The sequence below is a fragment of the Lepidochelys kempii genome, chromosome 11, assembly GCF_965140285.1.
Source record: "Lepidochelys kempii isolate rLepKem1 chromosome 11, rLepKem1.hap1, whole genome shotgun sequence".
NCBI classification, from domain to species: Eukaryota; Metazoa; Chordata; order Testudines; family Cheloniidae; genus Lepidochelys; species Lepidochelys kempii.
Window position 1 is genome coordinate 47271784 of NC_136390.1, and position 23312 is coordinate 47295095.

General features: G+C 42.3%; 1 protein-coding gene across 1 annotated transcript in view; it reads left to right on the forward strand.

Annotated features, from left to right (window-relative positions):
* Positions 1 to 23031, forward strand: part of PPP1R1C (protein phosphatase 1 regulatory inhibitor subunit 1C) — an 83911-nt gene extending 60880 nt beyond the window's left edge. Inside the window, exon 5 of the mRNA XM_073304757.2 lies at positions 22671 to 23031. Within this exon, the coding sequence (XP_073160858.1) occupies positions 22671 to 22759 (89 nt within the window). The 3' untranslated portion in view covers positions 22760 to 23031. The remainder of the gene's footprint in view (positions 1 to 22670) is intronic.
* The last annotated feature ends 281 nt before the right edge of the window (positions 23032 to 23312 follow it).

A 23312-nucleotide genomic window follows, 5' to 3' on the forward strand; every position in this document is an offset into this window, starting at 1 on the left:
TTATAGCAAAGTGGTCCTGTGCCCTAGCTAAATTTAGGTCAACACTTCAATTGCTAACCCTGTGTCAAGGTTCCTCCCCCACTCTGAACTCTAGGGTACAGATGTGGGGACCTGCATGAAAACCTCCTAAGCTTACTTTTACGAGCTTAGGTTAAAACTTCCCCACGGTACAAATTAATTTTATCTTTTGTCCTTGGGATAACCACTGCCACCACCAAACTCTAACTGGGTTTACTGGGAAACATAGTTTGGACACATCTTTCCCCCCAAAATCCTCCCAACCCTTGCACCCCACTTCCTGGGAAAGGTTTGGTAAAAATCCTCACCAATTTGCATAGGTGACCACAGACCCAAACCCTTGGATCTGAAAACAATGAAAAAGCATTCAGTTTTCTTACAAGAAGACTTAATAGAAATAGAAGTAAATAGGAGTAAAGGAATCACCCCTGTAAAATCAGGATGGTAGGTACCTTACAGGGTAATTAGATTCAAAACACAGAGAATCCCTCTAGGCAAAACCTTAAGTTACAAAAAAGACACACAGACAGAAATAGTCATTCTATTCAGCACAATTCTTTTCTCAGCCATTTAAAGAAATCATAATCTAATGCATACCTAGCTAGATTACTTACAAAAAGTTCTAAGACTCCATTCCTGTTCTATCCCCGGCAAAGCAGCATACCGACAGAGAGACAGACCCATTGTTTCTCTCCCTCTTCCCAGCTTTTGAAAGTATCTTGTCTCCTCATTGGTCATTTTGGTCAGGTGCCAGCGAGGTTACTTTTAGCTTCTTAACCCTTTACAGGTAAGAGGATTTTTCCTCTGGCCAGGAGGGATTTTAAAGGGATTTACCCTTCCCTTTATATTTATGACACCCTGTAAATATAGTAGGAAGAAAATAGAGCTGGTTAAAATGCTGACTTGACAAAATCAAAGCAATCTGCGGGACCATGCCTATTCCATCAAAACTCTCAACAGAAGCCAGGCAGGTACACACCTGCCTGCCTGCCAGGCAGCAGGGCTGCCCAACTCCCCAGCTTTGTGGGATCCCAGACAGCCCAACTGGCAGGCTGGCCAGCTCCTTGGGCTACTGTGCTTTCTACCTCCCTGGGATTTGCAGTTCCCAAAGTTGGCCAGGTCTTTGGTAGGTTATGTGGCCGGCAGTGGGCTCCCTGTCTGGCTGACTCCCTGGCTGGTTGGCTTTGCAGCCTCCTGGGCTGCTCTGCTCCCCACCTGTCAGGGTTTCTGGGCTACCTGGCCTCCACAGAACTCTAGAAGAGAACATAAACCCAGTTTTCCCAGCTGGGCAGGTGAATAATCATGGAAACAGAAAGGATTTTTACACAGAAGATGGCAGGCTTGTTTCTTATGCTGATGTCTATTCCAAGTCTCATAATACTTATTCCCAGGCTGTGAATTAACACAAAGCCTTGGTGCAAAACCACACTAGCCCCAGGGGAGTTTTGGGAAGCAGTATCCCTTAAGAAGAACTCTTGTGGAGTTTAGAAGCATTCAGTGTGTAAGGATAATCTGTACTGTTTCTTTAAATCTGTAGCAGGAAACCATGCAGATGGGGGACATGTGGAATTTTCTGGGCAGAAGCTCATCGGGGAATCAGAAAAGCTTTGCAGACCACCGTTTTGCTAGTGTGAGCTCCCACTGTGGCCAGCCAGCCACTGGACTGCCTCGTCCCTATCCTTTTGAGAAGCTTAGTTCCCACAGGGCACTAGCTTGTCTATTGAGGGAGTTCTGAGACACAAGTTGTGGCCAGCCTTATTGCAGCAAATAGGGAGGAAGTTCCTTGTATCCTATTTCCCTTTTTGAACTCACAATTGGGCCTTCCTTTTCTGATATACTCATCACCATCAACAATAATAACAATAGCACCTCACTCTGAAGGATACCAAAGCTCTTCACAAATTGTGTACATAAATAAATCTAACACTTGCAGGGAGGGCAGCAGCAAAGAGGCCATTTGGCATACAAATGGGGGTGCCGAGCTGACAGGAAGGGAAAATTTTGGTCAAGGCTATTGTGGCTAACTGCTGCTGTTTTAAAAAAGAAAAAAAATATGAGATTTTCAATGTTCATGGAAAGGAGGATATTGCTTGCTTTCCCCATCCCCACAGCCACTAGTAACCACTATAATACCCAATTTATCTGTGTCACATGGTAGAAGGCTTGACCTCTCTGAGATTTGACTCCATGCTTGCAGGCAGTCAGGATAATTCAGACCTGATGTGTACACTGCTTAGCCTTTCAGTGATGCTTCTAAGATTTTTATGGTTCCTGAACAGGATCCGTATATCCAATGATCATTCATATGAGAATCTGAGGCAATAGGACTGTATCTTCCTGTAACGAGGGCTGAATTTGAAAACAATGGTGTTTCAGATGCATTGCTGAGGAATTCATCTGAAGACAATAGGATTGTGCAGGTGTTAGGGAGGGTTTAATTTGGCCTACAGAACTTTTATTACTGGTGATGGAGGAAATTACTACCTAGTAAGGCAGGCAGAAAGATTTACAATTTAACTTCTAAATACAGCAACTTCCTTGTAAATATGAATGATCTCAGGCCTGGTTAAAACATGAGGAGCTTACATTAAACAATTGCATTGTTTGTATTTAAACATTTTCAAACAGATGGAGACACCACAGCCACCAATATCGTCTGTTCTGCCCCCTGCTGTCTGGACTTCTGCCTTTCAAAATGGAGGATGACCTCTGGTTTCTGCCACCACACCTACGCCCTTATATAACAGTAGCAGCTCCCCACACACTCACAGAAAGGTGTGTTCTTAACATGGGTCCATTGTAAGGATCAGCAGGACTTAAATGTGGGCCTATAGGGCTACCAAGCAACCAACACCCCGACACTACAGCAGCAGCTGTAACCTGTCTGTTCCCTGTGACCACAATCCTCAGAGCTTGCACGCTATTGGAAGTTCCACCTCAAGATATCTGACTGACAATTGCCTTAGTGATCCCTGATTAGCTCCTTGATCCTAAATATAACCATGGGGTGTAACAGGAAGTGGCCAGGCAACAGTGTGGATTCCTATTTAGCTGTCATGACTACTGTGTTTCTGAAATTGACTCAGAGACTCTGACTAGGATTCTAACACCCAGTGGACCCACAAGACCCCAACACAACTCCAGGTACCTGGTATTGACCTTCAGCCTGATTCTTGACTTTGACTCCGGCTTGACCCTCAGCTTGACTGTTTAACCCTGACATTGGCTCTGACCCCTGCCTTCAGATCCTACCACTAGTCCTGCCTACCTTTGCCCAGGATCCTGACATAGGGAACCCTATTAGCTAGCATATGTTAAAATAGTAGTGAAGATGCAGCAATTCAGGTTAGCAGCTTGAGTTCAACCCCAGGTTCCTGTGTCTTCACTGCAATTTTCACCCAAGTTAGCTAGTGTGGGTTAGCTAACCCAAGTTAAGAATATGCTCTTTCTTTGCATTGTAGGCATACATCAGTCAGTAGCTGGGTGATGCTGACAGTGATTAGGATTTCTCTAATGCAAATCCAGGATGTGTTAGCACTTAGCAAGAAGAAATCCTTATCCTCAGTACTGAGGGGTTAATAAAACAATGATGGCTGGCTTTGCCCTGGTAACGATAACCTAGAGTACCTGGAATAGTTCGGTAGACCTGGTTACTCGGATTGTAAACTGTGGTTTGGTTAAGTACAATACTAGTTACAGAGAGGAGAGGAGAAACATTCAAACACACGTTCAGCTGGAGTCAGACTCTTCTGAAATGGATCCCAGCTGTTTAGATGATCTCAACAAACCCCAGACAAGTAAGTGGTGAAAATGAAAAGACTTGTTCTTCCTGGCATATTTCTGCTTAAGTGCAAAAACTACAACTACAGTAGATATATTGTAAAGAAAATGGCATTCGCCTGCTACTTGAAGACCACCCAAACTGCACTGTAATGTGGATAATTTGATTGCAGATATGTTTGCAAGCTGGCCCATCAATTTTGTTTCCAATTGCCACATTGATTGCCTCATTTGTTATGTGTGTAGAAAAGAGCGCATCCCCATGTTACTGATTTATCAATGTCTGATTGTGTGAGTACCTTTGCCATCACATCCTTGATAGAAACATTATAATGAAGATAATCATCTTTGCTCAGTGAAGGACTGAGCAGCAAATTTAACAGATAAGCACATACAATTCAGATTTTTGACATAAAACCAGTCAACTGGATCAATTAATCTGAAACTCTCACAGTGCATGGGATTTGCAGAAGATGAAAGCAGTTAGCTTATTGACTGAACACATATTTGAATCTTCTAGTGAAGATATTGGTGCCACTTTGGTTTAAAAAGTCCACCTTTCCAAAGTGCTTTCTGACTACTCCTGCTGAATTCAGGAAGAATGAGTTTCTTTTCTAAAAAGACCAATCTCAGATGTTGTGTGGCCAGGGGAGTAATGATAGCTTTAGAGCTCCCATTAATGAATCTTGTGATGTACCTCATGATGCAGAAGAAAAATGGTCTTTCTAGTCACTTTGCTCAAAACACTGTGGAGAACCTGTGCTAGAAGTTGTGGAAAGTAAGGCAAAGATGGGGAAAAATAAAAAGAATGAAGGCAAATGAAAAGACCAAGTCCAAGGAAGGAAAAGGGGAAGGATAATGCCCACAAAAAGAACAGCAAAGGAGAAAATGAAGATTCAGAGAAAAAAGCCAAGCAGAAGGATTTTGATGCCATGTAGAAACTTGGGGAAGCTGAGAGAGGATTTAGAATAGTAAAAGCTCTACTGAAAAAGACGTGTGGGGAGAGAGAGGTCTCATCTTCGATTATTCTCTGCCTCCATGTATCTCTCTCTATGTCCCTTTCCTCAGCTGCCTCTTGGCTTCCTGTCAAATACTTTCTGAACTCAAGATGTGGCAATTCCTTTCCTCCCCTGTTTGAGGTTTCACATGCTCTGGCATATACCAGGAAGTGAGATGGTAGCATCACAGTGCAACTTTCCAAGCAGAGGACAGCAGTTGCAGAATTCCAGCTGCACTGTGAACCACAGACACTGGAATCGGATTTGCCCGCCAAAGGGGTATTGAGGAGAGCTCTTCAAATTTTTTTTCAGTGGAACAGTTTTCCGTTAAAAATGCAAGTTATACAGAAAGCGCAATGTTTTATGGGATTGTGACAATTTCAGCAGGAATAGGTCAAAACCCTCCAATTAATTTCATTTTGATGTTTATATTAAAGTATTAATTTTAATATATTATATCAGACGTAGCCAAACTTACTGACCTTCTGAGGCACATATGATAATTTTCAGAAGTTTGAGAGCCCTGACCAGGCATGTTTCTCAGTGTGGAAGCCCCGAGCGCCATCCCCGAAGGGCAGAAGCCCCTAGCCCCTCACCACCTCACCGCAGGGCAGAAGACCCAAGCTCTCCCCTCCCCTTCCCAGTCAGGTAGGTGGATAATGGTGTGGGGGGGGGCTCCGCGAGCCACACTTTAACTGTAAAAGGCTCGTGAGCTGTGATTTGGCCATGCCTGTATTATATGTAACATATACCATACATTTTATAGAAGTCTAAATGCAATGAATCAACATAACATTGAAATGAAATGTTTTGACATTATCAAAACCAAACACTTCAGTGGTCCCAAACTGATATTTTTTTGAATTTTGATTTCATGGGGAATTTTAAAATTTTGTTTTTCATTCTCGAATAGAGGGTTTTTTTCTGACTATCCTGTAGAATGGGAATTCCAGTTCCTGACCAGCTCTAGAACTGAGGATGACATGTGGATTGGTGGGCCAGCTTTGTGCACGTGGTATGAAGTCTCTGGGAAAGTGGAGCTCTGCGCACCTGCACAAAACGGAGTCCTCAGACTGCCATATCATTTTTTATGAGCACTATGTGCACTTCTAAAATCCAGGTGCCCCTTCTGATACGGTACACTAACAGTGTTGTGCATTGCCACAGATGTCACCTGCCTGGGGAAAGCAAAAGAAAAGACACCAGCGAAATGACGTAACACGAGGGAGGAATTTGACCTAGTGTTACTTTCATACAATGTCTGTTATTATTAGAATTTGGGGAACATTTGAGGTTTATTTTTCACATCAGACTGAAACAAAGATTTCACATAGAGAGCTCTGAAATAATTCTGCACTAAACTGCAGCCATGTTACCCCATTGAAGTCAATGGGACTCTAGTGGGCATTCAGCCCATTGTATGTTTCAGCAAAACATCTGTGTAGAAAAGGGCCCCAACCCAAACTTTTGGTGAAATTTAAGAGAAACTGGCTCAGCAGTCCTGCTCTAGTCCAGATGCTCCCAATGGGGTCAATTAAAAGGGCAAGGCAGCACCCAGGGGGGCTATAAAAGCTAAGAGTCAGAGCCCACTTGCGTCAGTCAGGAAGAGCAGGAGATGAGTGCGGCCAGAAAGAGGAGGTGGTTCCTGGGAAAGGTCTGAAGGCAGGACAGTAGCAAGAGGGGTTTGCTGACTGGTATCCCCAAGCCAGAGGGCTGAAGGCAGGAGGAGCAGCAGCAGAGGGCGTGTCCTGCTAGCTCTATACAGGAGAGCTAAGGGCCAGAGAGGACTGACGAAAGGAGGAGAAATGGAGGGGCTTACCACCTAGCAGCTCCTTGCTGGAGAGCTGGGCCTCAGAGAAACCAAGTGAGGCTCCCAGCAGTGATGCCACGTGGGTTCCTGTTGCAAAAAGAGAGCCTGTGTCCCAGCAGGAAGGGGCAGAGGAACAAAATAGGACGGATAAGGAGTCCAGGTGCGGTGGAAGACTCTGGACTGGTGAGCTCTTCCCCTCTCCCTCCCTGGTGAGCGGGCTGGGGGGCAGTTTACTTCTGATTGTATATTGCTGAACACGGCTGTACTGGTGAACTGGACTTAATAAATAACACACTGGCGCTTCCAGACTCAGAAGCATCCAGCCTGGATGAGGTGGTCCCTTGGGTGGAGAAGGGAGCCCTGTTACAGGCCCAGTCACCTATTCAAAGTTCACATCCAGAAATGCACATGAGGATTCAAAAAAACTTATGATGAAAACCCCTGGACAAATACTTTATCATAGCACTGCTGTTCACTGCAGTGATTGTGGAGTTGCTGAAGCCATCACTTTGTGGCTAGAAGCATGTAACTTAAAATGCAGACGGATGAAAATGTGGCCCGCAGGACTGAGTTTGGAGACTTCTGTTTGAAGGAATTACGTTAGAAACAGCTCCTTCCACTGTGGGCAATATGGTGGTTTTTTGACAGTTGTGAGCCTGACAGCCATTTGATTGTCAATACTGTTGTCTTTAAAGGTAGTTAAAAAACCTTGGGTAGATGCACAAAGGGATTTAGGTGCCTACCTGCCTCTTCAGGTGCATAAGTCCAAAACTTGAACACAAGGAGAGGTTTCCCAGCTGTCAACCTCTGCCTGGAATTAGGCACCTAATTTCCTTCAAGGGGTGAAGGTTAGGCCTCACCCCTATCCTCAGGATTTCCTACTGGCTAGCTTAGGTGTTCCCTACTCGGTGTGCTGGCTTTTTTGAATTCCATTTCTGCCCCAGGCATTGCACAGGGAGCCTGGGCACCTAACAAAGGGCAGCAACAGGGCACCTAAAGTTAAACATTGAAATACTGAACTGAAAGGCACTATCTGCATGGTCAGATAGTGTGCGGTAACCAGGATGTAAATCTATAGCACCTTAGCCTGCCATGCACTAATTGGCCATGTGGCTCCTGCTGCCCTGAACTGTAGCAGAATCTAGATAGCCAGTTAGTATGCAGCAGCCTAGGGCACTGTACAGTCACACCCCTGAATTGCTGTGTGGAAACGCCCTATGTCCCCTCTGTGGATTTAGTCCCTTGATTTTCTTATTCTGAAAGGTTAACACTTCACAAAGTAAACAATTAGTCTTAGAATATCTCGGCTCATAGGTGCAATTCTGATTATGTACTTAGCATGATTTTCAGAGTTCCTGTGGTCACAGCACCTTTGAGAAGCTAGCTCTATCGATTTAATTTAAGCACACTAGCTGTCAGCTATTATGAGATTATGGGTAACGGAGATGAGAAAACTTCAGCCAAAAAACTTCAACTCACACACAAATCCAGACATCCAACCTCTGCTGCCGACCCCTCAAGCAAGTGCCTGTGTAAAGAGATGAGCGTTGCACATGTTTATTGCATATGAGAAACTATCATATATCTGGCAAGGTCTAGTTGAAGTTGTTGTTGGACTATTGGCCTCAGAACCTTCTTACATACAGATCAGTTGAGAAATTGGTTTTGCTTTAAATTGAAGGCAAGTGGAGCCTATTATAAGCTGAAACATCTATTTGGCTGACTGCGGGGGCTTCTGCTTATTATCTGAAGTCCTAAGCCTGGCTGACTTGTGCAGTGAGAAGGCTAGTGGGGGTGTTAGGGACTCAGCAAAATGAGATGTTTACATACTAGTAAGAGTTGCTTGGAGCTAGGAAAGCCTTAACTGTTTCTGTCAGTGAGAGATGTATACTAGTCAGTAACTAGGTAAACTGACCTCAGTCTCTAGTACATGCTTTATTCAATCTGTGGAGGGAGGATTTTCAACAGCATTTTTGTGTTGAGGTGGCTGCTTTGTGCTAATCATATCACGCTAATGCTGCTTAAAGAAACATTTAAATACAGGGAGGGGAAAGGGAATGGCAAGTGCAACTTGAGAGAATAAAATTGAAAACAGCCAAATACTTGTAATGTGCATTTATTGGCCAGTTATAGTGCTGGTTATGGCAGCAATGATGAGGGGCATATTGATTTTACTGAGGGGAGGATTAAGCCCGAATTTTGTAAATTAAGACGTAACAGGAGCTAAGCGGGCAGTTTGGTGACACTTAACAGGCATTTAGCAAATGAGTTCATTCCTATTGCATGATTGCTGAATGACCACTTGTGACTGTTTATGGGGTTATGGTGATGATATTCTAGAGATGCTACTCCAGCTGTGACCCACATAAAACTGTCACGTTTGCCAGTAGTTTGTTTTGTTTGTTTATCGTCACTGTATATGACACGCTGGACTCTATAGATAGCTTAGATTGTGTGACTGAATAATTTCTTTTGGTTGCATGACTTCATTTCCTCCCCATGCACCTGTGGATCGACTGGGATAGACCCCATATTATACTAAACCTACATTTTTTTGTCACTGAGTTACAATGCACTCGAACATTAACACGCTTAAAGCTGGCACTCTCCTTATCCACTAAGCTCTTGTTGGTGATAATGCCATGGAATCCATAGCACGTGCTATAATCTGTAGGCACTCCAACACCTGTTAAGGAATGAGCCTTAAATTTGCATTTCCTTAGTTACTTTAAACCAGAATGACCATAATGCAGGTTTTGTATGTCAATGAACCACACACTTGTGCCTTTTAACTCTAATTTTAGGCCCCAGTGCATTGTTAGCACACATTTTTACACATGTTTATTGTAAGTAAACTGCAGCTGTTTGAAATCGATTTCTAATTGTAACTGAAAATTAAAATCAAGTATAGGCTTCATCCTCTTTCCAGTGAAGAAAATGGCAAAATTCCCATTGACTTCAGTAGGAGCTGGATCAAGTCCTGTATTTTAAACAGTGTAACAACCCTGGTTGTGTTCATGCAGCCCACTGACTCACTTGAGTAAGGGTGGCATGACTAAGTCTGCATCATGGGCCAAAACCTGAAGTTATTGAGTATTACTTTGTCCTTTCTCAGGCAAAACTCCCATTGACTCAGTGGGCCAAAGCTAGCAGGAGGGACATATCTTATTTAGGATTCAATTGTGATACCACCATAGAGCACAGGGTAGGAGATGATGTGATATTGCCCAGCCGCTAGGAGAGCTCCTGGAAGCATTGTGCTTTAGACAACGAGGCTGCCTTCAGGAGCATCTGGGGAGCACATCTGCTGTGCCTGCCTTGAAGAAGGGCCCATGTGTGCTTCCCCTGAACGGAGCCAACTCTGCCTGGCTCCGAAAGTGAGTAGGGGCATAAGCACACAACCTGTGGGGAATCAAATGCTGGCAGTGCCACTAGACTCAAGCCATCCTTGTACTCAGAGGAGGAAGGGAGGGCACAAGGGAAAGTTCCTTTAACATCCTCTCTACAAACCTGCAAAGTCACCCAGTTATAACCTGGCACTCAGCACTGAGTCAATCTCCCATTGACTATGCTACCCTCAACTGAGCTCCGACTGCAATGGCAGTTTGCCTGAACAAGGCAATTAAGTGAAAATGAATAAACCTTGCAGAACAACCCCTTGATACAGATTGCAAGTCATGTATGCAAAGGGAAAACAAGAAAGCTCAAAATAGCCACTTGGGAAACTCTATCACTTCCTCTCTTGCTGCCTGATTTACTGTTTTACAACTGCCTGGGTCTTTCTTCAGTACATCTTAAACTATTTAAGGACTTAATATAGCTAGGATAAAACTTAAACTGTTTAGTCAGGGGAGTTATGATTAATAAGGTTAAAGGGCTTAGGGTATATTTTTCCACTGTGGTGTGTGGGAAATTAACTAAACATTTTCCATGAACCATAATGAGATGAGAGTTGTGCTTCTTAAATCTTTGTCATAGGAAAAAATTAAGTACAATAATGCATATTTGGCATCTATATTATATAGAACCTGGCCAACATATACAGTGTAATGTAACCTGACTTCATGGATGTAAAATATTTGGAAGAGTAGAAAAGTATATGGAACTATTATGAATTTTATGTAGGTGGAATTAAAATGATTTCCAATGTGTTATAGGGCTTTTAAATGTTTTCATTGGAATGTGAAATTGGAACTTTTTTGCACATCACGTATATTTAACCTTTATATACAGAGCATTTGAATCTTTGTTTAAAAAATAATTCAATGATATACACCATGCTAAAAATGCTTCCACTCTCTGAAAAATTAAAATAAACAGTGGCAACTGTTTGGGTAGTAGCATTGACTTTATGGGACAGCATCTTGGCTGGTGTCACTGTCATAGGTCTATTGAGTTCACTGAAGCTGAGTTCAGTGTATAAACCAGCTGAGCATCTGTCCCTATATGCTTGCTGACCTTTAGAGGAGTAGTGGAAATGAACTGAACCACCAGGTATCTGAAGGCAGAATCCATACACTGTCTCTTCCTGAATTCTTACTGGAGCAGGGAGAATGGAGGATAGTTAAGCAGCAAGATCTGGAGCCTACAGGCAGCTGAGCTGATGAAAGGTGTGGAGCAGGAGAATGCTTGCTGCATGCTTGGCACCTGTGAAAGGAGGCTTGTATATAGTGGGCCTGATCCTGTAAAATGCTGAGTGCCATCAACTTTCACTGAAGTCAACAACAGAGGAAGGTGTTTTACACCTGCCACAATTGGGCCTGGTGTACAGAAATGTGCAGCAGGCTGAGCAATGTGACTAACTGCTGTACCTAAGAAGGTGTAGCCAGGGCAGAGATGCTTGAGTACAGTCCAGTGACAGCGCTGCTATGCTTAGCCACCATTTTTTAGGAGTTTCAGTCACTCCTCCCGCCAATCCGGAGTAATGGCTCCGAGGTGCTTAAGAGCTGCACTTAGTAGAACCTGAAAGCAAGGGCAGCTGTGGGGGGCTTGGTCCTGACCATAGCCCAGACATGCACTTGACGATGGTAAGAAATCAATCGCTCTCCTCGTGAGAGGCTCAGTGTCTCCTGCCATCTGCTTGGTACAGTTCCTGCAGGCCCCCACCAGTCTGCTGCACCCGCTCCTCTCCACTTACTGGATCACACCTTTCCAAGCACCATGCTTAGCAGCCCTCAGCATTGTTCCCTCATCTGACGCCAGACAAGACAGAGGCCTAAGAGATTGCGTTTGCTGCTGGGTTAATATATGCTTGTGTCTAAAAACTGAGCTCTGTCAGTGCATGTAAACAGCCTGACACGCTACTTCAAGTGTCATCTCGTGAATAGAAAACAGTTAAAAAATATGAATAAGGGAACTAATGGTCTGATCCTACAAGAACTCCCAGTGCAGTTCACTCATTAAAGTAGGAGGGTGCTGTGGTTGTGTGGAGCTCTAAGTCAACTTTCACAGACTTTTACAAAACCCAACTATTTCTGATATTTTTCATTTTCCAATATAATTTTGTTTAAAATATCCCTGCAGGTTGTGCATTAAGGGTTCAGAACAGATCTTTGTATAGAGATGTCAACATTTTCCAAAGGCGCGTGTGATTTTTGGGACCCTCTGTTTCTGCGTGCTCTACCTCAAACACCATGAAAGGGCCTGATTTTCAGAAAGTGCAGCACACTGAGCCTCCGAAAATCAGGCCTGGAAGGGGTCTCAGGGAGGGCAGCAAAAAATCAACCATTTTGGAACACTTAGGTTGAGACATTTTGTCAAGTCCTGAAGGTTTGTCACTTTTATTGTGTATATACACATAACAGAGCAAAAAGCAATTTCTTTCATAACAGGAGTGCGTGGGGTTTTGTTTTTATTACTATGTTTTTACATCTGTTACATCTGCAGGCAGTGAACAGGCAGATTCTATTAAATGTAATGGTAATCACCACTCCTCAGGCACCATACAGCAGCAGAGAGTAACTGAGGCAGATGATCAGCTTATGAAACCAAGGCGGAAAGATACACCATTTCAGCACCAAGCACCGTTTGTTCCAGGTAGGGCGTTTCAAGATGCACAATAGACTTTTAGGTAGCTCAAGCCTTATCCAATTTCTCATTGACATTGATCAGCCTTTCTTTTGACTTTTATGGGAGTTGGACTAGGCCCTACTAAATGAAGACAAAGAATGTAATGGGACTTTTGTGGGAGTTTTTGTTGCTGGGCCTTTCTGAGATGAATAAGGGATGCACCACATTGGCGTTCAGGTGTTGCAATGCTCCCGCCTGCCCCTCCCTGCCTCCCCCAATGTAAACTATTTGTGTTCTCCTTTCATGGATACTGCCTGGTACTTGGGGGTAGGAGTGTGGGATATTTATCTTTGGCAAGGTATGAGGGGCCAGATCCTTAGCTGATGTAAATTGGCATAGTTTCACTGAAGTCAGTAGAGTGATGCCGATTTATGACAGCAGAGGACCTGGCCCATTCTTTCTCTAGACGGGTATTCAGAGGGGTGGAATGAACCCAGAGACCAAGTACATCACTGTTATGAGGCACTTGGTGTCCACTGTGATCCCAAAACTCATTCCTTGGCCATGTGGTACCTATTTTAATTTGCTTTCATAAACTGTGTTTAAAAAACACAAGCACACAAACACACAAAACCCTCCACTTCTGAGACATGAAGTGGCACCATGTGAATGAGCATGCTCCAGCCAATATAATGATGTATAAAACTGAGTTTATTGCTAATAAGGGACTTAATTTTTTTTTGGTTTTGGTGCATTCTTTGAACGTATTGGTAACTAGCCCTCTGAAGATATACTAAAACACAGAAAATCAAAAAGATTAAAGTGATTTTTCTAGAATACTTATTTTTCTGCCTCTAAATTATTTTCCATAGAACAGAAGTGTCTTCTATTCAGGAACTAGAAATCCTAATTCCTGTTGGAACACTAAAAATCCTTTTGTAATACTGGCATCGGTTGTGCCCTGTGCAATCCTGTAGTGGAATAAAGGGATATAATCCCAGCAGCCCTTGGGTGTCCATGCAGAACTGTCTTGGAAACCTCAGGCATGGAAGGTTGGGGAGAAAAGTGGTAGGGCATGCCAGGGGTATAGCCTCATTGCAAGGAGCACATTGTTTCCAAGTGGGGAAGAGTTACTTTCAAGAGGGGAAGCAAAGAAGGAGTTGTGACTCTCTTTCAGTGTTCCCCTTGACGTGGCACAGCTACACACCACCTCATGCTCAGAGCTGAGCTTAAAGGCTCCATCTAGCCCTATGTGACACTGGACCAAGTCATTTAACCCGTGTGTGCCTCAGTTTTCTTCCTGTATTGTTCACTATGCTGTACAGAAGTGCATGCCTTAATTGTAAGTTATTTGATTTCAGGGGTCAGAGCAAACCTCAGCTGTACACTATGGTGGAGATATGGGGCCATTTTTTAAGCAAAGTAAAATAAGAAAATGAATTCCACATCCTTCAAAGGCATTAATGAGTTGTGACATGTGTGCTCCATTTGCCTCAAATAGTTCAGTTATTATTTTTTTGACAAAAACAATGATTAACATATTCAAAAGTGATTTTTGGGTGCCTCCATTTTTGAATGTCCAACTAGAGACAATTTAAAGAAACCTGATTTTTCAGAAAGGACCGAGCATCTGCCCTCTGAAAATTTGGCCACTTCAAAATGTCTCATGTTGGGTACTCAAATCACTAGTCATTGCTGAAAATCTTGGCCCACATGTCTCTAGTAGAGATGGGCCCAAACCCAAAACTTTGTATCCAAACACCCCTCTATACACTAAGGAGTTCAAAACATGAACTCAGATCTAAATCTGAGTTTTGCAAATAGCCATTATATTTTTAATGTGCCACAGTGTAATCCAAACACGTCTGAGCTTTGTGGGTGAGGACTGGGGAGGAGGCAGGGTACACAATGTTAATTTAGGCTCACACTATTAAATCAGTTCCAGATCTTATCTCCAATTTTTAGAACAGATATAATTACAGTAACCTTTGGTAATTTCACATCTTGTGATACTGATTAACCTTCTGATCTGGTGCTTTGGTCAGGTGGATATAAAAGCAAAAGTCAAGCTGCTGATTAACCATCACAGATTTTATGATGTGACCATGGAAATGTCATAAAGTTGCTTCATTTGCACACATAAATTATCAGGAATCCGCAAATATGCTTTGAGGCAGTGATTTCATCTAAAACGCATTACCAGTTCAAAGTATATTAGTGTACGCTTGCTGAAAATGGTTTGGCATTCAGGCTTTTTTCATCAGCATTAATTGGATTAAATGATCTGGAGTGAAATCTGAGCCGTTGATTAAAACACTTCTTGGCCTGATGGGGTTAAGAAAAAAAGAAAGGAAAAAGGGAAGACTAAAGTAAAATAAAAAACAGTGCTCTTATGCAGTCTTTGTTTTAGTGCAGGCTAGAGAATGAGTTTGAGCAAAGTAATTTTAAAGCACAGCAGCCTAGAGGCACCAACTGATTGTTGGGTTGGGGAAGCAGGAGAGAAATAAGGGGCAAGGGAAATCAGAACGGCATTATGAGTGGAATTGAGAAATAGTGCTGTAGGAGTGATGATAAAGGAGCAAAACCACCTACAAGAAGTGAAGTTTCTGAGTAGAATTTAAAACCTGAGCACAGGGACTGTGGAGCAGCAAATGAACAGAGCAAATGTAATGGAGCAAGAAGAGTGTGAACAGAGTGACCTTAGGGCAGCCAGAGTAGAAGCAGAACAGAACATCCTCTGAGCAAGCAACCTCAGGGCAGAGTGTCAACAGAGCAAAGAGTGAGAGGGGTGAAGTAAACTGAGAAGTGGCTCAGGGCAGAGCATATTGTGAAAACAAAGTAATCTTAGGGCAGAATATAAGCAGAACTGATTGAGAGCATGAGGGTAAATATGAGCTCACAGGATTATTTGCAGTCTGAAAAAACAGATCTTTGGGGCCAAGGGAGACTCATTTATGGATCAGCACTCAGACATGCATCCGATGAAGTGAGCTGTAACTCACGAAAGCTTATGCTCAAATAAATTGGTTAGTCTCTAAGGTACCACAAGTACTCCTTCTCTTTTCACTCAGACATAGCCCTTTACAATTATTATGAAATCTATAACTGTACGTGTTGATCTTAGCTCTCTCACGTGTACAGAGCAACATCTGCTGCCTAGAATTTTGCCCATTACATGAATATTGTATTGTTTTTTTCGGAGTGATATTTCAGAGTCTATATTTGTGGTTTGACCTTGGTAAATTCTTGTATTGATGGATATAGATAAATCCTGAACAGCAGCTGCTCTGGTACCTCTTTCTCACTATTAAAAAAGGGCAGAGGGTATGGAGTACATGGCTAATGTAACTTACATTAGGATCAGAATGAGAGGGGATAAGAAGAGTTTAGTTTTGTCTTTCCAGTTTTGTTTTCTACTTAATTAACACAGTTGTGGAATCAGTTGTGAAGACCGTGATGGTGAGCGAGGTTACAAACCTTTTACCCTAGTATCACCGGATAGATGATTGTTTAGTAAACAATTTAGATACTTCTAAATAAAAGGATACTGGGTATAGATATGGGCACAACTCAGAGATTGGCCCAACTAGTTCAGAAAACTTAAAGTGCATTATCTCTGGCGAAGTAGGATAGTATTTTATTATCTGCTTATTGCTGGCTTACTGCTGAGTCAGCTAGTTCAAACCACATAATCTAAAAAGCCCTAGAAAGTGAACTTGGAGAGGCTTTTAAAGGCCTCTTCCCACAGCCTCTGAATGACTGTCTGTCATATTATCTCCTTGTCCTTGTCCTAACATTTTGTACCATTGCTACCGCTGTGGGGAATGGTGGGAAATCTTAGAGGTCTATCATAGGCACAGCTTTGTGACTTCCTGCATTGTTTGCAGTCACGGCTCTTCATTGCAGATTAGGTGAAAAAGCTAGAATTTTGTCCTGGTGGTTTAAGAGGCTGCACCATGTGGTGCTTTAGAAGCATCCTAGGACAGTAAGGAAGTCATGTAACCTCCATCAAGGCTGAACAACCACAACAAAAGCTTTCACATCCCAGAATACACAACATGAAAGCAAAAAGTCCCAGTTAAGTGAATTTGTTTCTTTAAACATTTGTAAACATTTATGGGGGTGCAACAATCCCAAACTTTTCCCAACAATATCTGGCTCGCTCATGTAAGTTAATGCTGACTGTGTCAATAGGACCTTTGCCTGCTTATGAACTGCCCAGCCTCAGAATTGTTGTAAGTAGTGGGCCAGTTAGCTGCTGGGCATTGGTGGTTTCTGTGTTGCAGCAAGAAAACCTGACATCCAGTGCATAGAGTATAACTTGCGCCATGGTAGAGGGAAGCAGCTGTTTATTAAACATGGTTAGACGTTATCAGGTGTTTTTCCATCTGCACATCGCTGCACTCTAGGTTGTTTTACTGTGTAGCTATGTGACACATTCTGTAATACCATTGATCATATGGGCTGGCCTTCATTTTGGAAAACTGCAGTGCAATATTTTGGAGCTTATTGTGTAATATGATGAGCTTTGTGATAAAGGTTATGGTGGGCTGTAGGTCGGGGAGATCAGCACTTAACACTGATTGTTTCCTTACAAAAAACACAGGTTTATGCGAGAAACAAAAAGTTCAGTGTGCAATGCTCACTCAATAGTGTATCTCCCACTATGTAATTGCACCCTAAAAATAAACTTCACTCTGACCAAAATGTCATTCCATGGAACCACATCATACTAGTCTTATGTCCTGTGTCCTCCCTTTTAGCCATAGCTCTTGTTTCATCTCTTAAAAAAACAACAACCCTGCAATATTAAATATTCAGACTCCTAGCAATTTCTGATTGATCTTTTTTCTTAGTGTTCATTAATCAGGTATAGCAAATGTGTAATATATAGCTTGTCCAGAGAGAAACAGCAAGAGATGAATTTACAAAGCCATAACATTGGTTAGAGCTGAATGCTCATAAACCTACATTTGTGGGGAATTAGAACACAAGTATTTCTCTTCTTTAAAGGCTTTACCTAAAGCACTCGTCCCTGTTGTATGTGGGCACCTAAAATGTTGGGTTTTTTTTTTTTTTTACTTCTCACTGTTACGCAGTCTGATGCAAGTGGTTTAAAACATGCTAGATAAAGCAGAACTGCGTTGAAGTAGCTGGGTTAATTGTGGGCACTTTTAGAAGTGCTGTGATGCTGCTAAACCAGTGAAGAGGCCCATAATTTGCCTGCTTGATTTAAATATGAATGACCGTTTGCCAGTGATTTGGGTGCTATAATCCTTGACAGTAACAGGAAAGATGACAACATAGTATGGAGCACTGATTGACAATATTAGAGGCAGGGCTGGTAGCACTGTCTGTTAAGGTTGCCTGACACCCCTTACAATACCCTGTTTTAAGTTGTTTACCACTTTGCCAAACTTTAACTTTTTGGGGTAAATTTTTTCATGTCAGGTGTCTGCCTCAAGCTGATCATTTTGGAAAAGTTTCAACCAAAAAGGTTCAGCTGTTTCTCAGAATGATGCTGGGGGGAAATGCATTATTTTGCAATGCTAGAAAATTCTTCTCTTTGGGAGGCTGTTTGAACCCATGTGTTGGAGCAGGGCTGTGGTGAAATTTGGCAGTGGCCTTTGTGTCAGGCGTATGCCTTCTGCTTTTCCTGTGAAAATAAACCCACAGTTGGCCAATTTATAACCTCTCTGAAAAATATTTTTGCACATGCTCAGTAGAGACATTTTACAGGTTAGTAGTTAACATCTTCAAAGATTCCATGCGCACTGAGCATGCACTGTCTCCTCACAGTTCCTATCTCCTTGTGGGGCAAGAGAGAAACTGCGATGGGAGTTGGTGGGGAGAAGCGGGAACCAGGAAGGGAGACTGGGCCTGGTTGGGCAAGGGGACTGGGAGCCAGAAGGAAGACTGGAACTGCCAGGGCATGGAGACTGGGACTGGGGAGAGAGTGGAACTCAGATGGGAAGCTTGGAGGAGGAAACTAGGACTGGCTGTGCAAGGAGACTGGGATGAGAAGCCTAAAGAGTGGAGATTGGGACCAGTTAGATAAGGAGAATGGGTCTGGGGCAAGGAGTCGGGGGTGGGGAAGAGGCAGGACAGGAACAGGTTGGAGTGGATGAAGCAGAAGGGATCAAACTTGGAAGGAACAGGCAGAGGACATTAAAGAATACTCCATGCCAGAGCCTGCAACTGAACTCAAGACTTCTGAGTTTCACCCTTCCTCAGTTGTCAGCAAATATCTGTGAAATTCACTGCCAAATTGTCTGTCCCATCTACCTCTAGTGCTGGTCCACATAGAGGATAACAACCTACTATTGCTATCAGTAACTACAGAGGTCGATGTGGTAGATCTAATAGTTCCAACCCTGCTGATGAACATAGGTGGTCAATTTGATGCCACATGATATTTATTTTTTCTGGCTTTTTAAAAAAAACATAGGAAATTACCCTCAAAAATTACATTAAAAACATTAAGATTGCAAAGTCAGTTACTAAAAAAAATTAGGAAATGCCAGAATTAAGGTTGCCTGTGAAATCTGTATGTTTACCTATACAGGATTGTGTGAACATGGCTATCAGGTTAAGAACCATGGGCTAGATTCTGGTCTCAGATATGCCCGGCTCAGTCCACTGAAATTAATCTACTCCAGATTTCTGTCAATGTAAGTGTGACAAGTATCTGTCCCCATGTTTTTTAAGATGACAAATGACCTTACCTGTGTTTCTCATACAACACATTACGTTATCGAAACTGAATAAGTGCCATGGACTGTAATTGTCTACTCTTCATGCAACCCATACAATTTAACCCTTACGCTTCAGAAAAACAACTCTAGTGTAGTAATAGACTAGAACTGGTTGGTTTCATACAGTACCATATGCTAAGAGGATTACCATGCCATTGTCTGCCATTGTGGATGGCTAGAGCTGGGCAGGAACTGGATTTTTCATTTCTGATTTTTTTTCTGTTATGAAACAGAACAAAAGTAAAAAATTCAGTTTCCTACCAAATGAAAGTCTGGGGAAAAAATAATTTGGGGTCTATTGAAACATTTTGCTTTGATAATAGCGAACCATTTCATTCTGATTTTGATTTTTTTATATATAGAGTCTAGTATGTAATATAAAATAAGATTGAAAGGAAAAGTCATTTTGAAAAGGAAAATCTAAATGTTCCATTCTGACCTTATCAAAACACTTTTTTTTTTTAAAGTTTTCCTTTGAAACAAAACTTTCATAGAAATTGACACATTTCTGCAAAACATTTCGCTTTTGACAAATCAGAATTTTCCATTGGGAAAAAAACATTCCATCAGAAACTTTCCAACCAGCTCTATGGCACTGACAATACTACTAGGCTTCTGTGAGCTGCTCTCTTTCACTTTGGTATCTGTGGCACGTGTGACAGGGCACAATCTGGATTGCCACATGCTATGAAAGGGAAATAAGTCCCATCTTGGAACTGAAGCAGTAACAGATTAAGAGTAAAGCGCTAGAGCTTTCTGCGCCTCATATTATCAAAGGGTCTCAGTATGAAGCTTTTCCATTGTGACACAAACATTGATCTGAGCCTATTATAGGCTTAATATGGCCCTTTGATAAAGTTCATTATGTTCCACCAAGTTTTTATATAACGATAGCTAAGATTTTCAGAAGTGACTCAGCATTTTGGGGCTTTTATTTTTTGTGGGAGATGGAAACACTTCCATTTTTTGGGTGTCCAGCTTGAGCCATTGATTTTCAGCGGGCAGGTCCTTAACACTTTCTGAAAAGTGGCTCCTTTCAGGTGTCTCAAGCTTGGGTGCCAAAAAATTGAGGAAAATCTTGTGAGCTCTTCAGAGAGCACTTCAGAAAATCTTGGCCTCTAAGGCTATGTCTATACTTACGGTGGTGTGTAGAGTACAGACACTGCCTGGGTATAAATAGCAGCATAGACTGAGGCATTGCTTAGCCAAGCAGTGTACAGCCTTAGGGTATAAACCCTACATGCCCAAGCAGTGCCTTCCACAGCTGCACTGCTATTTTTAGCAGCATAACATCTTGCTGCCCTGTCCCTGTCAGCTCCTGTCACTGCCGCCTGAAGCTACACAGTCCAGTGAGTAGCTACACAGCTTCTACATCCTGCTGCAAGCGTAGACGAGGCCTAAGGCTTATAACAATGGGATGGCTATTTTGGGATGCTGAGGTAGCAAATGAAAGTATGTGTGACTGGTAGGGAAAAGCACATTTGTGCTCTTGGAGCAACTGCTGAAGAAAATTTTGTTAAAGCAAACATTTTATTCTTTGTATTGCTGCCGGTCATGTCAGCTTTGATTATTGGTTACATGTCTGCATAGCAAGTGAGTTAGACTCGGTCAGGAACTAAATACAGTCCCAGCCACATAGTGACTGCACATTGTGAGCTGGGGAGATGGTGCGAAGGCCTGGTCATAGAGGCCTTTTATGTTTGTTTTGGACCCGAAGGAGTAATTTCAGACATGAATAATAGGCATGAAATTTGAGGTCACATTTTCCCCCTTTGACTAAAACAATGGAAGGGTTGGGTTTTCAAGTTAGTCCTCAAAACTAAATCACAGCACTAAGAGAGCTATTGACTCTTCTTACCTGGGTCCTACCTCGTATACAGAGACACAATAAACTCCAAAGTTCTTACTCTCTGTGGTCTCAAATCTACAGTCCACTCAATCTATTCTCCATGAGGCCAGCCATGTGCCCCATTTCCCCCCATGATGTCACCCATCTTTGCTCCTACAGTACCTTCTCTTTGGCCAATCCTGTGCTGTTTCAGAAACCTCTGATTAGCTGTAGCAGCTGCCCTGCCCTTTACAAAATTCTTCCTCAACAGCCAATGGAGCAGACACTGTTTTACAAGTGAGGTGATCAGGTTGTCAGTGAAGATTGGCCTGGAGGTTTGATGGGAGGCTTAATAAATTCCTTTTCAGGCAGCTACTGGTGCTGGCCAGATGCTGGGTCGTGCAAAACTAGAGATAACAATATAGTAATCAGCAGCAGGGGAAACAGAAAGAATAACAGCACATTGGGTGCACTAAATCACCTTTAGAATTGTGCTTTAATTTGTTGAGTCCAGAACTGCCAGTGTCAAACCTTTCCAGAGAGGCACCCATAGATACAAGGAAGACCCAGGAGCTGCCTTGTTAACAGTTTTTGGAGGGGTATTTGTGAGCCTACCAAATTTTCCAGGGTCAACCATCATCTAGTTGTTTTGTGGTTGAGCAGAATGCTGTCCACTTCACGATTGCTTTTGTGTTCACCCCCATGGTATTTTAAAACTGGACAGAGAGTCTAGGAAGTACTCTGTGAACGTTTAGGATGAAAGGTGCTATTTAGGAGACATGAAATCAGAACGTGATTTAGCCAGTTATTTGTTTTTCAAAGTGTGCTGTGGGTTTTATTCACATATGACTAATGATAAAGCACGTTGCTAGGACCATAGCTTGCCGAAAGTCTATTGCAAAACTCCTGTTGACTTGCCTGGAAGTGACACATTTGTAGCAATGGCAAGATGCAGCTCCCAGAGTAGTTAGGTTCTAATTTTGTGGATGTTGCAAGGGATGAGTAACCTGCACAATCTTCGAACTAATTTACACAAAATGTGAATTCATTTAGGAGAGGGTTCATGAGCAGCTGAGTCCAAGCATACAAGGATTTGGGCCCTGTGTCTGCATTGCGTCTCTTCTCCAAGAGATGCGTTTCAGAGCTCACAATTAGACAGAAGCTCTAAATTCTGATGGCCAAGAACCCACAGCCATCTGCCATTATTTTATCTTTTCAGGTGCTTAACTTGATTGAGTGTGACATTGCTAATTCAACCCAGGAGTGCTGTTGGGAATCCTGGAATGGAGGGAAATACTGTTCTATCACAAAAGGTGTAATATGTAATGCTTGTATGAACTGAAAGGTTATGAAAGACAGCACCAATGAGGTCACTTAAAAAAAACCTTTCCATTTTTTTGTGGCCATTTTTCTTTAAACAGACAGTCCGATTTGAATAAATGTGACTTTAAATACAATCTTTATATTTGCAGGGGTTAAGCATCTGAAAAGTCAGAATGACTCAGCATTCCCAGAGGAAGAAGAGGGTGTCAATGAAAGAGAAGAAGAATGGGACCATTAATTAGCATTGGGCTTGTGTAAGAAAGGTTATTGTGAATAACTGAACTGCTAAATTTTCCATACTTAACATGGAATTCCATTGCTTGTGTTTCTGAAACATTCTTCATCTCATCACTCCAGGCACACATGGCAGGATGCTTTCCGGGGAGCATTCTTTGACTGGATTTTACAGCACTCTGCAAACTTGTCCTGTGATACTTGTAACTGAAGATAAACATTTATTTTACAGTCATTTTTCTTTCCTTTTTTATGACTTAAAAATGTAATTTGCAAACATGTTAGTAATCTAACTTCAGTACTGCCCGAGCTTAATTATTGAATGTGATCTGTACTCCAAGACTTATTGTAAATAGTACCAATTTAAAAGCTACAAATAAATACTAAATTCATTTAGACATGATTTTATGTCGTGCAGTGCTTCTGTCTAACTTGAAGAGAAATATTTAGGTAAGGTGAGTCTTTAGAGCAGGGGCAGTTTTTAGCATATTAGGGTTACACCCAGTAATATACTTCAAACCCAAGATAAAGCAGACATGCCTGCTTAATTCTGCAAT